General features: G+C 36.4%; 2 protein-coding genes and 1 long non-coding RNA gene across 3 annotated transcripts; all 3 read right to left on the bottom strand.

Moving 5' to 3' along the window:
• Positions 1-360: 360 nt before the first annotated feature.
• Positions 361-2,757, bottom strand: LOC147761550 (uncharacterized). Its single transcript, XM_087013989.1, has 4 exons — positions 2,662-2,757; positions 998-2,296; positions 655-765; positions 361-482 (listed from the first exon to the last, which is right to left on the bottom strand). Exons 2-4 carry the CDS (start codon positions 1,131-1,133, stop codon positions 385-387), a joined length of 345 nt encoding a protein of 114 aa, XP_086870115.1. The 5' UTR covers positions 1,134-2,296; positions 2,662-2,757; the 3' UTR covers positions 361-384.
• Positions 2,758-3,032: 275 nt separating this feature from the next.
• LOC147761549 (uncharacterized) lies at positions 3,033-5,851 on the bottom strand. The gene is made up of 4 exons (XM_087013264.1): positions 5,777-5,851; positions 4,582-4,701; positions 3,584-4,080; positions 3,033-3,313 (listed from the first exon to the last, which is right to left on the bottom strand). The coding sequence occupies exons 2-4, from the start codon at positions 4,674-4,676 to the stop codon at positions 3,033-3,035; spliced, it is 873 nt and encodes a 290-aa protein (XP_086869390.1). The 5' UTR covers positions 4,677-4,701; positions 5,777-5,851.
• Positions 5,852-11,686: 5,835 nt separating this feature from the next.
• On the bottom strand, positions 11,687-13,306 carry LOC147761548 (uncharacterized). The gene is made up of 3 exons (XR_015334824.1): positions 12,966-13,306; positions 12,531-12,623; positions 11,687-12,284 (listed from the first exon to the last, which is right to left on the bottom strand). It is a non-coding gene; the product is annotated as an uncharacterized LOC147761548 (long non-coding RNA).
• Positions 13,307-16,257: the final 2,951 nt, after the last annotated feature.

The following is a 16,257-nucleotide window of genomic DNA, read 5'->3' as shown; positions in this document are numbered from 1 at the left end:
TTCTTCTTCCAGTGTGAACTGCACAATGTCTGTGAACGTTACCACCTCAGATTCTACAAATACACATAAAAATTAATGAAAAGGAGCGAATAGAAGAAGAGGTTTTTAGGGAAATATTTTGGCACGTGCTGTGAGTCAACAGTTAAACAATATGCTATTTAAATCAAGGACATGGAGTTATAAGAGGACTCTATTTCGACACGGAGTCATATATTGACAATTAATTAATTAATTAATTAATTAATTAATTAATTAATTAAATTATGAAGATCTGCTGAATTTCTACACAAGTAAAAAAAAAAATAAAACAAGAGTCACGTTTACGCACAACTGCGATTTGAGCTGTGTTTACCTTCACGTGGTGGTGTTGGATCTATGGGAGCTCTATCTACCCTGTACTTGGACCGTCTTCTTTTCAGTCACCCCCTTTTTGAATCTTTTCCAGCGCGACACCCTTGCTACAGGGTCGACATCGTATGATGCTAAACGTGAAGAAAAATAACATCGTCAACTTTTTAAAGTATTTTCATAAACAAATGTGGTAGTGCAACAATGATGGTTGTCTACACCGTATGATTTATTTGAAGATATCAACAAACGAAGTATCTATCAGTTGTAAGGTGGACAGACGAAAATTTGAAAATGTTTCCATACCATTGTTTTGATTGTTGGTGGCTGCATGTACAATACGATCCACGTCATTTGGCACCGTGACCATCGTTTCTGCGTTTGATGGGTCAATTTGCCTGCTGCCTTCAGTATTTCCTAAGATTTTCGATGAGATCAATGTACAATGAACTTATAATGATGGAGATTAGTTCAAGATTAAAATACATGTAACTGTATGCATGAAATATATCACGGCACCCCTCGTTGCAAGTCACGGTTAATCCTAATATAACACTTACTTTAACTGAATGTCAACCCACAAAATCCATAGTTAACAGACTATTTGTATTGTTTCCTATGACATAATTATAAGAAATAACTTCCATACCATTTTGGTCTTCCACCTGGACGCTGTCTTCACCTCTACAGAGCAGCCAGGTTACGTGAATAGCGTTGAGCCACGCCCACCACCGACTTAACACAGGCAGGTTCATGTCCCTCCAGGGAGGTACACGACCCTGCATTTTTTACAAAAGGTAAATCAAACAAGATTATTTGACTGCATTTGTTATATTTATCTTAAAGTATATAAGAATTAATTTATGATGAACGACATCAATTACAACTCATACAACTCTTCTTAATCATGAACCAATTTGTACAAACTGTAGGTTAAAAACACAAATAGCATCGACATTTGATCAAATATTTTAAAATACATTGTGCAAAAAGACATATGAAAACTTGCTTACATTTGCATTGTGCGAGCGTTTTGACATTGTCCTTTCTTCGAATAAAGATTATGGTAAATATTTAAATACAATTATTAGAAAGAAGTTTCAATCTGTATGCGACTGTCGTGTAATCGACTGAGTTGCTACGTTGTAGTGCGGTCTTTGCTGATTGGACAGTTTTGTCTGTGACGTTTAACGTTACTTGCGTCATGTCCTAAGCGTAACGTAGATTCAATAGTGTAACGTTACAATTTTACTGTTCTGTGTCGTTCACGGCGTGCCGAAGACGAAAAATTATTTTTGTGCCGCATTTACAGCACAACTTACACCGGCTGTAGAAAAGAAGTGTGGGCAACAACTCATTTTAAGTCTCTCAGCCAGACAAAATTCCCTGGTACACAAGACACAAGAAGAAGACACAAAAGACGCAAGAAAAAAATTCACCATAAATTTACAGTATTTTAAGGTTGAAATTGTGTCACCAAAGCTGCTATGTATACACTCGTGCACCAAATGAATTGCTCAACAAGAAAAACTTAGCTGGGGTTCCAATAACCTCAAACTAGGATAAAACACATTTTTAAAAAATTCAAATTGCGTCACGGTTAAAGGTAGTATACAAGGCAGAAAAATATCATGAACATACTTATTGTTAAAAGTTACACGCATTTTCTTTGACAATGCTATAACTATTGTATACATATCCACAGGTTAGATTAGGAAAAGATTTGTATCTCAGCTTTAAAGTGTCTTCAATATGTTTATCGGCAGGTTCCGATACGCCTCTAATCATTTTAGCAATGGATGAACGCGGCGTCGTTCTATTAAGTCGATGAAACTTTCCTTCGGAGTGCCTTTTGATGCATTCTAATCGTTTTTCGCTCACAGGTAACTGTAAAAAGGCCATTACCGACTTTAAAGCCTCGACTAGGTTGATTTTAAGTGCGTCATAACTGAAATAATCAGATAATCAAAATTAAGGTAAAAATTGAAGATGATATACATGTAATTCAAGAATATTTTGCGTATATGCAGAATTGTGAAAGAACTAGTTTTATGTTTACGTTGTACATGCAATAATAAATTACTGCCATATCTTCTCTATAACATTCCGAATTAGTTAGATCGTTCTACTTTCTTTCCCCTTTTCAGAAAACGAATAGATGCTTGGAATAAAAGGGATAATGATTTCAACAGTCACTTTTTTCAATTAATGTATAAATAATAGTGTTAAAAACATTAGAAATTGCACATATTTGTTATGCTTTGCTGATCATTATCGTGGTGTAAGTTCTAGTATCGTATATCTGCTGCTCACCGTAGCACAAATATTGGTAGTTTAGATTGGCTAATCCATTCCAATGTACGCTTGCTCCCAGCATCTCGGAACCCTCGGAGATACAGTTTAACAACTAAATGTAACATAAAAAAATTTAAACCTTGTAAACATTTGTTTTGTGGGAAGCGATATGCAGATCAATACTTGAGTGATTGCGTACTTACTTTAAATGCAGTAGTGTTTTTTGTTCAAACGGTAATGTTTCATAAACGAGTGTAATGCATTATCAAGAAATTTTTGTTGAGAAAAAGAGAGAGACCAAGAAAATGATCTAACTCCACTTATATTACAGATACAGAGTACAGTATCTATCTTGAGTTCATAAAATTTCTAAAGCAGAGAAGGGCTGGCTAGCGGCACTTGCCTTTTATCGAAAGTTCACTTCCCGTGTCAGTGTGTGAGCCGTGTGTTATCCTCCTCATCAACTCGCTCATGGAGGCGTTGAATATATCCCGTATAAGGACAACAGCTCTTTCAATGGGTGTACTTCTGGCTTTCTGGCATTTCTTAAGCGTTTCATTTACACCTGAGTGGGATTTAATGGCAAACACCTCGCTGTCTTGTCTATATTCACCTAGAAAACCTCCTTTTTTAAGATCAGGGTCGTTGTACATGCTTCCAGTAAAATAGCCTAAAAAGTGAAATGGGATTCAAAATATGTCAGTCACGAAAAGTGAATTCTGGAATTTATTGATGAAATCAATAATTGTATATATAAACAACGCGTGTGACATTTATTCAGCAAAAACATAAATAAATAAACATGAAAACAAAAAGAAATAAATAGATAAATGAAAATGAAATGAGACAAAAAAATAAAACGAAAATAAAATCAATTAAGGATCTGTACTATTTGTATTTAATTAAAAGCAAATTCACAGTACAGAGTCGACTGCCTCACCTGATGCCTGTTCCAACAAAAAACGCGTCCACGTATTACCAGATCCTGGTTGACTGTACAACACTGAACCAGGCAAGTCATGGTCGGGGAATCTGACACAGCTGCAGGGTCCTTTATATACTTTATTTCCAGTGCACGTGCTCTCATCAATCTGGCTAGTTCCTGGCGTTGGCAATTTTCGTGACAGATCAACATGATCGTGAACAACTGCAGACTGCTTGTTAGGTACACCCTTGGTTGCCATGGCTCTCTTTCTGGTTTCCATGGTTGCAGGCGTCTTGGTCGACATGTCTGGCGCAGTGCTACGAGTCAATTTCGCGAATGTGATGGGTGGTGCTTTTTTGGTAGTTGTTTTTGTTTTAAGCTTATTCAAATCTGTTTCTTTAACTTCGTTTTTTCTTTTCCCAAGACCTTCAGCCTCTGTATCTGGAAATCTCCGAACCCCCAGAACCGGCTTTACATCCAGCCTCGATGCCCTGTGCGGTGTAATATTGCGCCTGAAGCAAGATAAGCATTTTTGCAACTGCAGAGTCTGGGGACTCTTTCATATGAAAATTATTTTTAAAAATTTAATCTATTTTAATTGGCGCAAGATTATTCAAGATTCGTCCAATCATGAGGAAAACAACGAGAAAGATACAATGTCGAAATCGTCATTCACAGACCAAGTTTGTTAGTGATGAATATAACCCTATCTTAACAAGGAATGGTCACTGCTCCATTTCTGACGATTTGGACGGAGACATCTACTGCCTGATAATGTACAGGCATTGCTGTTAGAGGAAAGCACAAGCTATAGCAGGACAAATAGTGTTATATTAATTAAGACAAGTGATGATATCTTTTAATATCACTGTGATGTGATTCTTATTTTTGTAACAAGATAAGCGTACTTAATAAGATGTCAAGGGTTGGGAACCGTTTTCCATTTGTAATAACCAATTTTGTATTTTTGCTGTGCGCTGAGTACAACACAACTTGATCCATACGGTACTCACGTGTTCTTCAGTGATAACAAATAGCCCATCAGCAAGACACAGCCACACAACATTGCCAGTATCAGGCAATATCGGAAGGTTTGCAGACCCATCATTCAGGGCTACAAGATTATTGCTTACCTGAAAAGAAGTTAGTTATCCAGCAATTTCAAAAGGGGGTCCTTTTTTCCAAAGAAAAAAGTGGACATTTTACATTGAAAATTTTGTGTACCCAGATCAAATTTTACCCAGAATGGGCCTTTTTCCTGACAAAAAGGGCGGTTCTTTGGAATCCCCAAGCCCCCCTGGCTACGGGTCTGAAGTTGGAGGGTCACAGTTATTCTGGAATCTGTGCTTGCCATGGGACCACGTGTCGTTCATAAATGGCCACCCTTCTCTGTAATAATCTTTTAAGAGGTATGAATGATACATGTATATATTTATTATTCATATCATCTGCACAAATAATCATATTAAAACACAATTAAATTATTCATTTGGTTTACCCGGAAAAAGTCAAAACCCTAGAGATACCCAACTGGATTATCTATCTGTGAAGGAAGTCGTACATGTACATCGGATTAGGGCAAGTTAAAAAGATACATAGCATATGTCTTCATATTGAGAACATTAGTTTCGTATGAGTTGCACGCTAAACTGTACAAATATACATTAAAAAATAAAATTACCAGCAGGTTTACTAAGTCCAAACACCAACCGAACGCAATATTTCCAGCTCATTTAGAAAGGTGTCTTACTCCTCTGATAATTTTGTGATTTTATTACACATGTGTATGGGGCCATTCAGACCATTACAGGATTAAGCGGCCTCCCTTTCATGTAGGTCCACCATATTTAGGCAGTGGACCAGTTAGCACTCGGATCTCCTCATTCTGAATGCCCCTTATAATTAATCTCAGCAGATTAAATGTACAAGGCCTTTGTAGCTCAACTTAAATGAAATATAGACTTTCTGTGAGCCCTGTAGCCAACAATTTCAAAAGGGAATGCTTTGCCAAAAACGATTATCTTGATTTTACCCACTCAGTTGACGTGGCTAAAATCGAGACATGACTCAGAGCCTAGATGAAACTTTGATTCAGATTTTCTGGCTAAAAGCAATACCCCCCCCAAACTCCCAACCCCGCCTACGGACTTCAGACACCAGTAGTGAGGTGCAATAGAAGACTACAATACAACTACAGTGTATGCTTACCTGCTGATTTTTTACGTCTTCTTCCTATAAAAAGATATAGTCTGTTACATAAAGAGCTCACCGCTTTGCCGTTAATCATTTATCGACAAAAGCTGCGAGATATTGCACATTGCACAAACTTACCTGCATGATATGGAATACTCAGAGACAACAGTTAGCTTCAAAGAGTTAGGGCTGGTGACAAGGACAGTTGGATAGAGACTGTTGACAGGGGGTAAAATTAAGATTCGTCAAAAGCGTCCATATGTTAAATACTAGTGTCATTTTGGGGGAAAAGTTAGCAACGTGAAATAGGAGACCAAATATTATTTTTATTTTTGAAATTCTAATTTTGAATTATCACGTCACGCGCCTCTTTTTTTTCAAACCAGGTCACCTACTCCAAATTATATTCCACACTTTTTATTATTGCTGTTATTCTTATTACCACTTTGTGACATGTTAGGCTATATTTCATTAGCAATAGTATCAACAGTAAGAAAAATCTTCCCTTACTTTTTACACTTATAAAACCACAAATTATCCCTATGTTATATGGATAAATATCTAGAGCTACTGGCTGTCTGCGAGAAAATAATTTTCATTTTCTAAAAAAACACAGAATATATAACAATTTCAAAATTGTTTTCTACGACAGCTTTTGTATATACAAGTGCATGTTTATTCAGACAATACTACATTAAGATACAATTTGTCTTCATTTATTACATATATATATAATATAAAGTGTATCAGAATTAATTTTTGATGAGCGACATCAATTTACTACAACTCTTCTAAATCCTGAACTGTTTGGCACAAATTGTAGGCTGACAGCATAATAAAGCTTTTGCATTTGATCAAATATTTTAAAACATCCCATTAAAAAGAAACATAAAAAACCTGTTTACATTTGCACTGCACGAGCGTATTGGCATTGTACTTTTTTCAAATGAAAATAATGATTGTTTGAAACACAGTTCTGAGAAACATATTTCAATCTCTGCTACTGTCGTGTTTAGTTGACCGAGTTGCTATGCGAAGTGAGGTTTTTGCTGATTGGAAACTTCTATCTGTGACATTTTACGTTACTTGCATCATGACTTAAGCAGGGGCGGATCCAGAACTATTTTCTGACAGTCTTCCAAATTACCAGTGTCTTTGTTGATACATCCTCCATTTTTGACCGTCTTCCGACAGAAAAATTTAGATACCCGTCAATGTAAACTTGAAAATCTGACCGTCTTCCGGAAGACCTAGAAGACGGCCTAAATCCGCCTCTGTTAAGCCTGACGTAGTTTCAGCAGTGTAAGACACGTTAAATTTTTATTTGTTGTCCACGATGTACCAAAGATCTAATGCCACAAACAATGTTTATTTACCATTGCCGTTAATATCAAATTTGTGAATAGAATGATAAATAATCACAGTTAGGAAAAATGTTTCGAAGTACCTGTCATCTTCGCCAAAGTTAGAGGCCTACCATGTGGGCCATATCTTAATGACTTACATGTAGTTTTCAAGATGGACTGCGATTATTTTTCTTTTAACGTTTTTTTTTTTTTTTTTTTTTTTTTTTTTTTTTTTTTTTTTTTTTTTTTTTCAAACAAAAAATGTCTGGATCTTTACTCTGTGTTCGTATTTAGCTGAAACAGCTCCCTCAAGCGCTTTCCCCAGTCTACGGTTGTGAAGGGAATGGCAATAACAAAGCTGCTATATACATATAGATACACTCGTGCAACAAATGAATATTCCAACAGGTATGTTGTATATTGCATTTCAGTAAGTTGAATTACATGTAAAACAGAAGTCACTGTTCAAAATTTCAATTTCAAAGGTGGTATACAATGCAGAATAATATCATGAACAAACTTATTGTTTCATTTTACATGCACTTCCTTTGACCGTGCTATTACTATTATGTACATATCCACAGGTTAGATTGGGAAAAGATTTGTATCTTAGCTTCAGAGTGTCTTCAATAAGTTTATCGGCAGGTTCCGATACGTCTCTAATCATTTTAGCAATGGGTGATCGCAGCGTCGTTCTATTACTTCGATGAAACTTTCCTTCGGAGTGCCTTTTGATGCATTCTAATCGTTCTTCGATCACAGGCATCTGTAAAAAGGTCATTACCGACCTTAAAGCCTCGACTAGGTTGTTTTTAAGTGCGTCATAACTGAAATAATAAGATAATAAAAGTTAAGCTATTAAATGAAGATAATTTACATTATTTCAAGATTAAATTTCTTATTTGCAGATCCGTAAAATTACGAGTGATATGTTTATGTTGTACGCGCAAGTGTTAACAATTTATTGCTGTCATATTTATTCTGTGGCATACCAAATTAGATCCTTTTAGCATATCTTTTTATATTCTCTTTTTTTTTCAGAAAATTAAACAAAACGTGCTTAGAATAACGTGTTAATGATCAGAACATCCATAAATTTTCCAATTAATTTAAAGATAAGATAAAAAGTAACATTAAAAAACTGTAGGCAATTTTTCTGCTTTGATGATGATTCTCGTGGTGTAAGTTGTTGTATATTGTATATCTGCCGCTCACCGTAGCACAAATATTGGTAGTTTAGATTGGTTAATCCATTCCAATGTACGCTTGCTCCCAGCATCTCGGAACCCTCGGATGTATAGTCTAACAACTAAATATAACACGAAAGAATCATTTAAACAAATTTTCTTTCTGCACCGACATCACTCTCGTGGTATAAATTATGTGTTGCTTTCAATCTATTCCAATGTGAGTTCTTTCCCAACGTCGTGAACCCTTTTTAGCTTACCAGCTACATGTAAAATTAAAAAGAGCACATAAAACTAACATTGGTAAACATTGGCTCTCCGCATTGACCATCATCATTTTTAACGGCCGTGGGAAATAAAACGCAAATAAATACTTGAGTGATTTCGCACCAATTTCAAACGCAGTCCATTTTTATGTTCAAACGGTCATGTTTCATAAAGGAGCGGAATACATTATAATGAAATATTTTGTTGTGAGAGAGAGAGAGAGAGAGAGAGAGAGAGAGAGAGAGAGACCATGGAAATTATCCAAATCTATTAACGTTACAGATACAGTGCATCTATCGTGAATTCATAACATTTTTAAAGCAGAAAAGTGCTAGTAACTTGCCTGTTATCGAGAGTTCACTTCTCGTGTCAGTGTGTGAGCCGTGCGTTATCCTCCTCATCAACTCGCTCATGGAGGCGTTGAATGTATCCCGTATGAGGACAGCAGCTCTTTCAATGGGCGTATCTCTAGCTTTCTGACATTTCTTAAGCGCTTCATTTACACCTGAGTGGGGTTTAATGGCAAATACCTTGCTGTCTTGTCTATATTCACCTCGAAAACCTCCTTTTTTAAGAGCAGGGTCGTAGTTCATGCTTCCAGTGAAATATCCTCCAAGGTGAAATGGGATATTTAACGAAAAGCGAATTCTTGATTTTACTGATGAAATTTATTTGAAAACAACGCTGGTGGACTTTATTCAGCACAAATAAATAAATAACGGATCTGTACTATTTGAATGTATTTAAAAAGCAAATACACAGAATAGATTGATTCACCTGATGCCTGCTCCAACAAAAACCGCGTCCACGTATTACCAGATCCTGCCAGACTGTACAACACTGAACCAGGCAAGTCATGGTCGGGGAATCTGACACAGCTGCAGGGTCCTTTATATACTTTATTTCCAGTGCACGGGAGGTCATCAGCCTGGTCAGTTCCTGGCGTGGTCATGTTCCATTTTAGATCAACATGAACAACTGCCGACTGGTTGTTAGGGACAGCCCTGGTTGTCATGGCTCGCTTTCTGGTTGTCATGGTTACAGGCGTCATGGTTGTCATGTCTGACGCAGTGCTACTGGTTAACTTAGCAAATGTCATGCGTGATGCCCTTTTGATAGTTGTCTTTGTTTTAAGCTGATTCAAAGCTTTTTTTTTTTTCTTCGTTTTGCCTTTTTCCAAAACCTTCAACCGCTGTATCTGGAAACCTCCGAACCCCCAGGACCGGGTTTTCCGCCAGCCTCGATGCCCTTTGATGTGGAATATTGCGCCTGAAACAAGATAAGCATTTTTGCAATTGCAGAGGCTGGGGACTTTCATATGCAAATTATTTTTTTTTAAATTCAATCTGTTTTGGCGCACAATTATTCAACGTTTGTCCAATATTGAGTAAACAACTAAAAAAATACGATGTCGGATTCAGGTGCCATGAATAGTCTTGTCTAAACAAGGAATGGTCACATCTCCAGTTCAGCCGACACGGACATGTGATGGCAATATGTACATATTGGGATTACTGTCTGAATATGTTCCGACATTGCTGTTAGAGAAACGCTCGAACTCTAGCAGGACATATGGTGTTGCACAAATACAACTGATGATAGCTATTTTAATAAAATAAAATGTCACTATAATGCAGTCCTTATTTTTGAAACAAGATAAGAGTAATTTAAAAGATGTCTAGGGTTGGTGGTTACTTTCTTGTTGTAACCATCAAATTTATATTATTGCTGGGCGATGGGCGATCCATGGGCTACTTCATAACTTGATCAATAAGCTACTCACGAGTTCATCATTGATAACAAATAGCTCAATCTCATGAGCAGAACACATCCACCCAACATTGCCAGTATCAGGCAATACCGTAGGGTAGACTCATCATTCAAGGCCACAAGTTTATTGCTGACCTGGAAAGAAATTGGTACTTGCAGGGTCACATTGAGAAGCAGCTGAAGGGGACTTCGAAGTTAACGAGATAACAACTATTCATATAAGATCCATATTTCACACTTTTTTAAATACATTGTGCACAACTGAGAGAAATTTGATAAATTCAATTTTACCACCAAAACGGCAGTTATTGCTATTGTTCTGGAATCTGTGCTTGTCGTCGCAACACGTGACCTCCATAGATAGCTACCCTCTGTGCACATGACATGAATAAGAAACATACATGTGTTATTCATCCCTCTCATTACAGTTTTGGTGGTAAAATAGAATTTACTATATTTCTCTTAGTTGTGCACAATCATGCTTTTCCTTTAAAACACGTTAACCTTGACTTTTACCCAGTTGATTTGTCCCAAGGTAAGACATACCTTTGGGCCTAGATTATATTTTGATTCAGAGTAGAGATTTCCCCCCCCCCCCCCCCACCCCCACACACACACACAGCCTCCCCCTTTCAACGGGCTTCGGACACTAGGAATGAGGTTCAGTTCAGTAGGAGACAACAATACAACTACAGCATATGCTTACCTACTGATTGTTGATGCCTTCTTCTTAGTTGCAATTATAAACTGGGATGTATAGAGCTCACCGCTCTGACATAAATCATTTATCGGCAAAACCGTATATACCGCATAGGTCTACCAGCATGCTAGGGAAGGCAATACTTAGAGACAACTGTTAGCTTTAAATATTGAGGTTTGTCACTAGGTGACAAGGACGATTGCATAGAGACCGCCGACTCTGTTTGAACTCGAAAGAGGTTAAGATTAAGATTACGAAAAAGCGCCCATGGGTTAAATACTAATTTTATTTTTGGGAAAAAAATTAAGTAAGATTAAAGAGGTGCTCAGAGATTTATTTATCATGAAATTCCGATTTTGAATTATCACATGTCAATTTTTTAAACCAGCAAACATTTACATGTGGAATAATGATATTAGTTTGTCTTGTCGCAAATCTCGTTCTTATGACCCTATAAATTACAGTGTAACTAGATGTTATCATTGATTCACGATGCGTTTTGATTGATATATACGAGCGTGAAATTTAATGTTTGTCTCAGCTGCTGAAGAATTTTAAAAATTATTATCAACCTGTGACATATCAAGTAAAGATACAGTTGTATCCATATTTTATATTTCAAAACGTTTTTCTTACATTTTACACTCATAACATATTGGACACAAATTATTCCTTTATTATTTATACAGCCGCTAAAGATACTGGCTGTCTGCTAGAATTTTTTTTTTCTGTAAAAGCAAACATGGAAATATATAATATTTTAATGTGTTGTTTTCTACAAAACTTTCACATATACAAGTATGTTAAGACTATAATACATATAGAACGGCAGCTACATGTATCGCTCTTGCAAGATAGAGAATGTGACATCAACGCGACACTGATCGCACTGAGGCAAACGCCAACTGTCATTCTCAACAATTGCTGCCTCAGTGTACATAAAAACTAGGTACAGTTCTTCTCAATTTCTTAATATCCTACTTAAAGACATGGCTGGTAAAAATCAATATAACTGACTTGGTAGTGTATCAAACGTCATGTATGATGTAATTCAAACAGTATTTATGATATCTGCAGCACCTGTCTATGTATATTTACACTAAGTCAAAGTCTGCGTGCAGATGACTTGAAAGTCATTATAGGACGGCAGATTTAAAGACCCACTCCACACGTGAGTCCAGATGGATGTGAGAATTTGAGGACGCGCTCGGGGCTGCTACTGGTCAAGTCTTCCAAACGAATTTCATTATGATCTGTAAAAAAAAAATTACAAAAATTTATTCTGTTGTATTTGTTCATAATTTTATATTGATATATCGAATGTCTCATTTTAAATATAATGTATTTTACTAAATACTCAATATTTTACTCAATATTGTACTTAATATATGGTGATTTAAAAAAGCATACATTTACTATTCGCTAGTATTCATACTCGAATTTATCGAGAAACTAAATGAAGGACTGTTTTTAAAATTGGAGAAAAATAAATCCGTTACCACAAATCTCCGTCTCTAGGTCCTCTATACGTGTCCCGTCTTCTTCTTCCAGTGTAAACTGTACAATGTCTAAGAACGTTACCACCTCAAATTCTACAAAATCATTTATAATGGGTTTAAATATTTTGAGAAATATCTGAACAAAATTTGAATAGAAAAGCGATAATACATTAAACCCACGTGTTATACAGTAGACCTAAAGTCGGCACCCGCTTTCGTTTTCATCCGAACCTCATGCTGTTTGATGTATGAGCGACAGAAAGAGGATTTTTACGATGAGGCACATATCAGCTTTACAAAGTTAAAATATTGATAAAAAATCATGAATATATAGAATTAACTGCCGTGTTTCCAAATAGCATGCGCTAAAAATCTTCACGTCACACATGGTACGAGCCGTGCTTCAGGACTTATATTTTAAAACTTCAACTGTACCTTCCCGTGGCAGTGGTGCCAATACTGGTGCCAATGTAGGTGTCGGTGGTGCTGGAGCTGTATCTACCCTGTACTTGGACCGTCTTCTCTTCAGCGAGAACATCCGAGTCACCCTCTTTTTGAATCTTTTCCAAGGCAACACCCTTGCTACAGGCTCGACATCGCATGATGCTAAAACTGGCAGAAAACTGTTAAACTTTTTTTATTTTTTAAAGAATTTCCATAAATATCTATACTTGGTACAGATGTGTTAATTCAACAGTGGTTATATGCACAAACTTGAGAGTAATTTACACCGACAAATCACAATTGGTTTATTTGAATATACTGTAAAAAATACAATATACAAATCCAGCAAACAAAACATTTACAAATGCTTCCATACCATTGATTTGATTGTTGGTGGCTGCACGCAAACACTATCCACACCATTTGGCACTGTGGCGATCGTCTCTGCTTTGAACGAATCAATTTCCCTGCTTTCCACAGCATTTCTTGGGAATTTTGGTGAGATCAATGTATAACGATGAGATCAATGTATAACGGGCGTTTAGATTGACTGAAGATTTCACCTGGCGTAATAAAACATATGGCAACCCCTCTTCTGTGCATGTAACGGTTGATGTAACATTAAATTTCCGCTTGATTGCTCCCATACAGAAATACATGTAGATCATTGTTAGCAAGATAATGGTATTGTTTGCCACGATATCTATTTAAAAAAACTTCAAATACCTCTCTGGTCTTCCACCTGGACGCTGTCTTCACCTCTACAGAGCAGCCAGGTTACGTGAATAGCGTTGAGCCACGCCCAACACCGACTTAACACAGGCCGGTTCATGTCCCTCCAGGGAGGTACACGACCCTGTAATTTTTATAAAAGGGAAATCAAAACAAAGTTATTTGTCTTGCATTATTTGTTATGAACGACATCAATTTACAACTCTTCTTAATCCTGAACCGTTCTGTACAAACTGTAGGCTAAAAGCATACAAATAGCATCGGCATTTGATCAAATATTTTAAAATACATTGTGTAAAAAGACATATGAAAACTTGCTTACATTTGCATTGTGTCAGCGTCTTGGCAATGTCCTTTCTTCGAATAAAAATAATTATAAATAGTTAAATACAATTATAAGAAATAAGTTTCAATCTACGCCACTGTCGTGTAATCGACCGAGTTGCTACGTCGTAGTGCGGTCTTTGATGATTGGACAGTTCTAATTGTAATGTTTAACATTATCTGTGTCATGTCCTAAGCATGACGTAGACTGCATTCACAACGAGTTGAGCCATATTTAGTTCGTGGATTTGTAGAGCCATGGCTCAACTCGTTGTGAATGTGGTCTTAGATTCAATAGCGCAACGTTACAAATTAAATGTTCTGTGTTGTTCACGACGTGCCGAAGATGTAAAATTATTTCTGTACAGCATTTACAGCATGACTTACGCCGGCTGTTTCAAATCATAAAGGACATGTTCATGTACATGTAGTTTCCAAGATAGACAACAATTATTCACCTTGAATGGTTTTATTACAAAAGCAACCCGCCCCAAATTCTCTTTGAAAAGAAATCAGTGTGGGCAACAACTCATTTTAAGTCTCTCAGCCAGACAAAATTCTACCCTGGTACACAAAACACAAGAAAAAAAATTCACCGCAAATATACAGTATTTTAAGGTTGAAATTGAGTCACCAAAGCTGCTATGTATACCATCGTGCAACAAATGAATTTCCCAACAAGAATGTCTTATCTAGGGTTCCAATAACTTCAAGCTAAGATAAAACACATTTTTAAAAAATTCAAATTGCGCCACGGTTTAAGGTAGTATACAATGCAGAAAAATACCATGAACAAACTTATTTTTAAAGTTACATGCATTTCCTTTGACCGTGCTATGACTATTGTGTACATATCCACAGGTTAGATTAGGAAAAGATTTGTACCTTAGCTTCAGAGTGTCTTCAATAAGTTTATCGGCAAGCTCCGACACGCCTTTAATCATTTTAGCAATGGATGAAAGCGGCGTCGTTCTATTTTGTCGATGAAACTTTCCTTCGGAGTGCCTTTTGATGCATTCTAATCGTTTTTCGCTCACAGGCAACTGTAAAAAGGCCATTACCGACCTTAAAGCCTCGACTAGGTTGGTTTTAAGTGCGTCATAACTGAAATAATCAGATGATCAAAATTAAGGTAAAAATTGAAGATGATATACATGTAATTCAAGAATATTTTGCGTATATGCAGAATTGTGAAAGAACGAGTTTTATGTTTATGTTGTACAAGTGTTGCATGCAAAAATAAATTACTGTCATATCTTCTCTATAACATACCGAATTAGTTAGACCGTCCTAATTTCTTTCCCTTTTTCAGAAAACGAATATATGCTTGGAATAAAAGGGATAATGATTTCAACAGTCAATTTTTTTCAATTAATTTATAAGTAATAGTTTTATAAACATTAAAAATTGTACATATTTGTTATGCTTTGACGAACATTCTCCTGGTGTAAGTTCTAGTATCGTATATCTGCTGCTCACCGTAGAACAAATATTGCTAGTTTAGGTTTACTAATCCATTCCATAATGCGCTTTCTCCCAACATCTCGGAACCCTCGGATATAGTTTAACAACTAAATGTAACATAAAAAGATCACTTGAAGCTTGTTAACATTTGTTTTGTGGGAAGCGATATGCAGATTAATACTTGAGTGATTGCGTACCAACTTTAAATGCAGTCTTGTTTTTTGTTCAAACGATAACGTTTCATAAAGGAGTGTAATATATTATCAAGAAATTTTTGTTGCGAGAGAGAGAGAGAGAGATCTGGGAAATTATCTAAATCCACCTATATTACAGTATCTATCTTGAGTTCATAACATTTGTAAAGCAGGGAAGGGCTAGTTACCGGCACTTGCCTTTTACCGAAAGCTCACCCACCTCAGTGTGTGAGCCGTGCGTTATCCTCCTCATCAACTCGCTCATGGAGGCGTTGAATGTATCCCGTATGAGGACAACAGCTCTTTCAATGGGCGTATCTCTGGCTTTCTGGCATTTCTTAAGCGTTTCATTTACACCTGCGTGGGTTTTAATGGCAAATACCTTGCTGTCTTGTCTATATTCACCTAGAAAACCTCCTTTTTTAAGATCAGGGTCGTTGTAGATGCTTCCAGTGAAATATCCTACAAGGTGAAATTGGATTAAAGAAAAAGCCAGTCACGCAAAGTGAATTCTGGAATTTATAGATAAATAAAGATAAAATGAAACAAATAATTAAAATGAAAATAAA

This window comes from Lingula anatina, chromosome 5, assembly GCF_051362555.1.
Source record: "Lingula anatina isolate TDL-2025a chromosome 5, LinAna3.0, whole genome shotgun sequence".
Classification (NCBI taxonomy): Eukaryota; Metazoa; Brachiopoda; class Lingulata; order Lingulida; family Lingulidae; genus Lingula; species Lingula anatina.
This window is presented reverse-complemented; position numbering and strand designations above follow the sequence as displayed.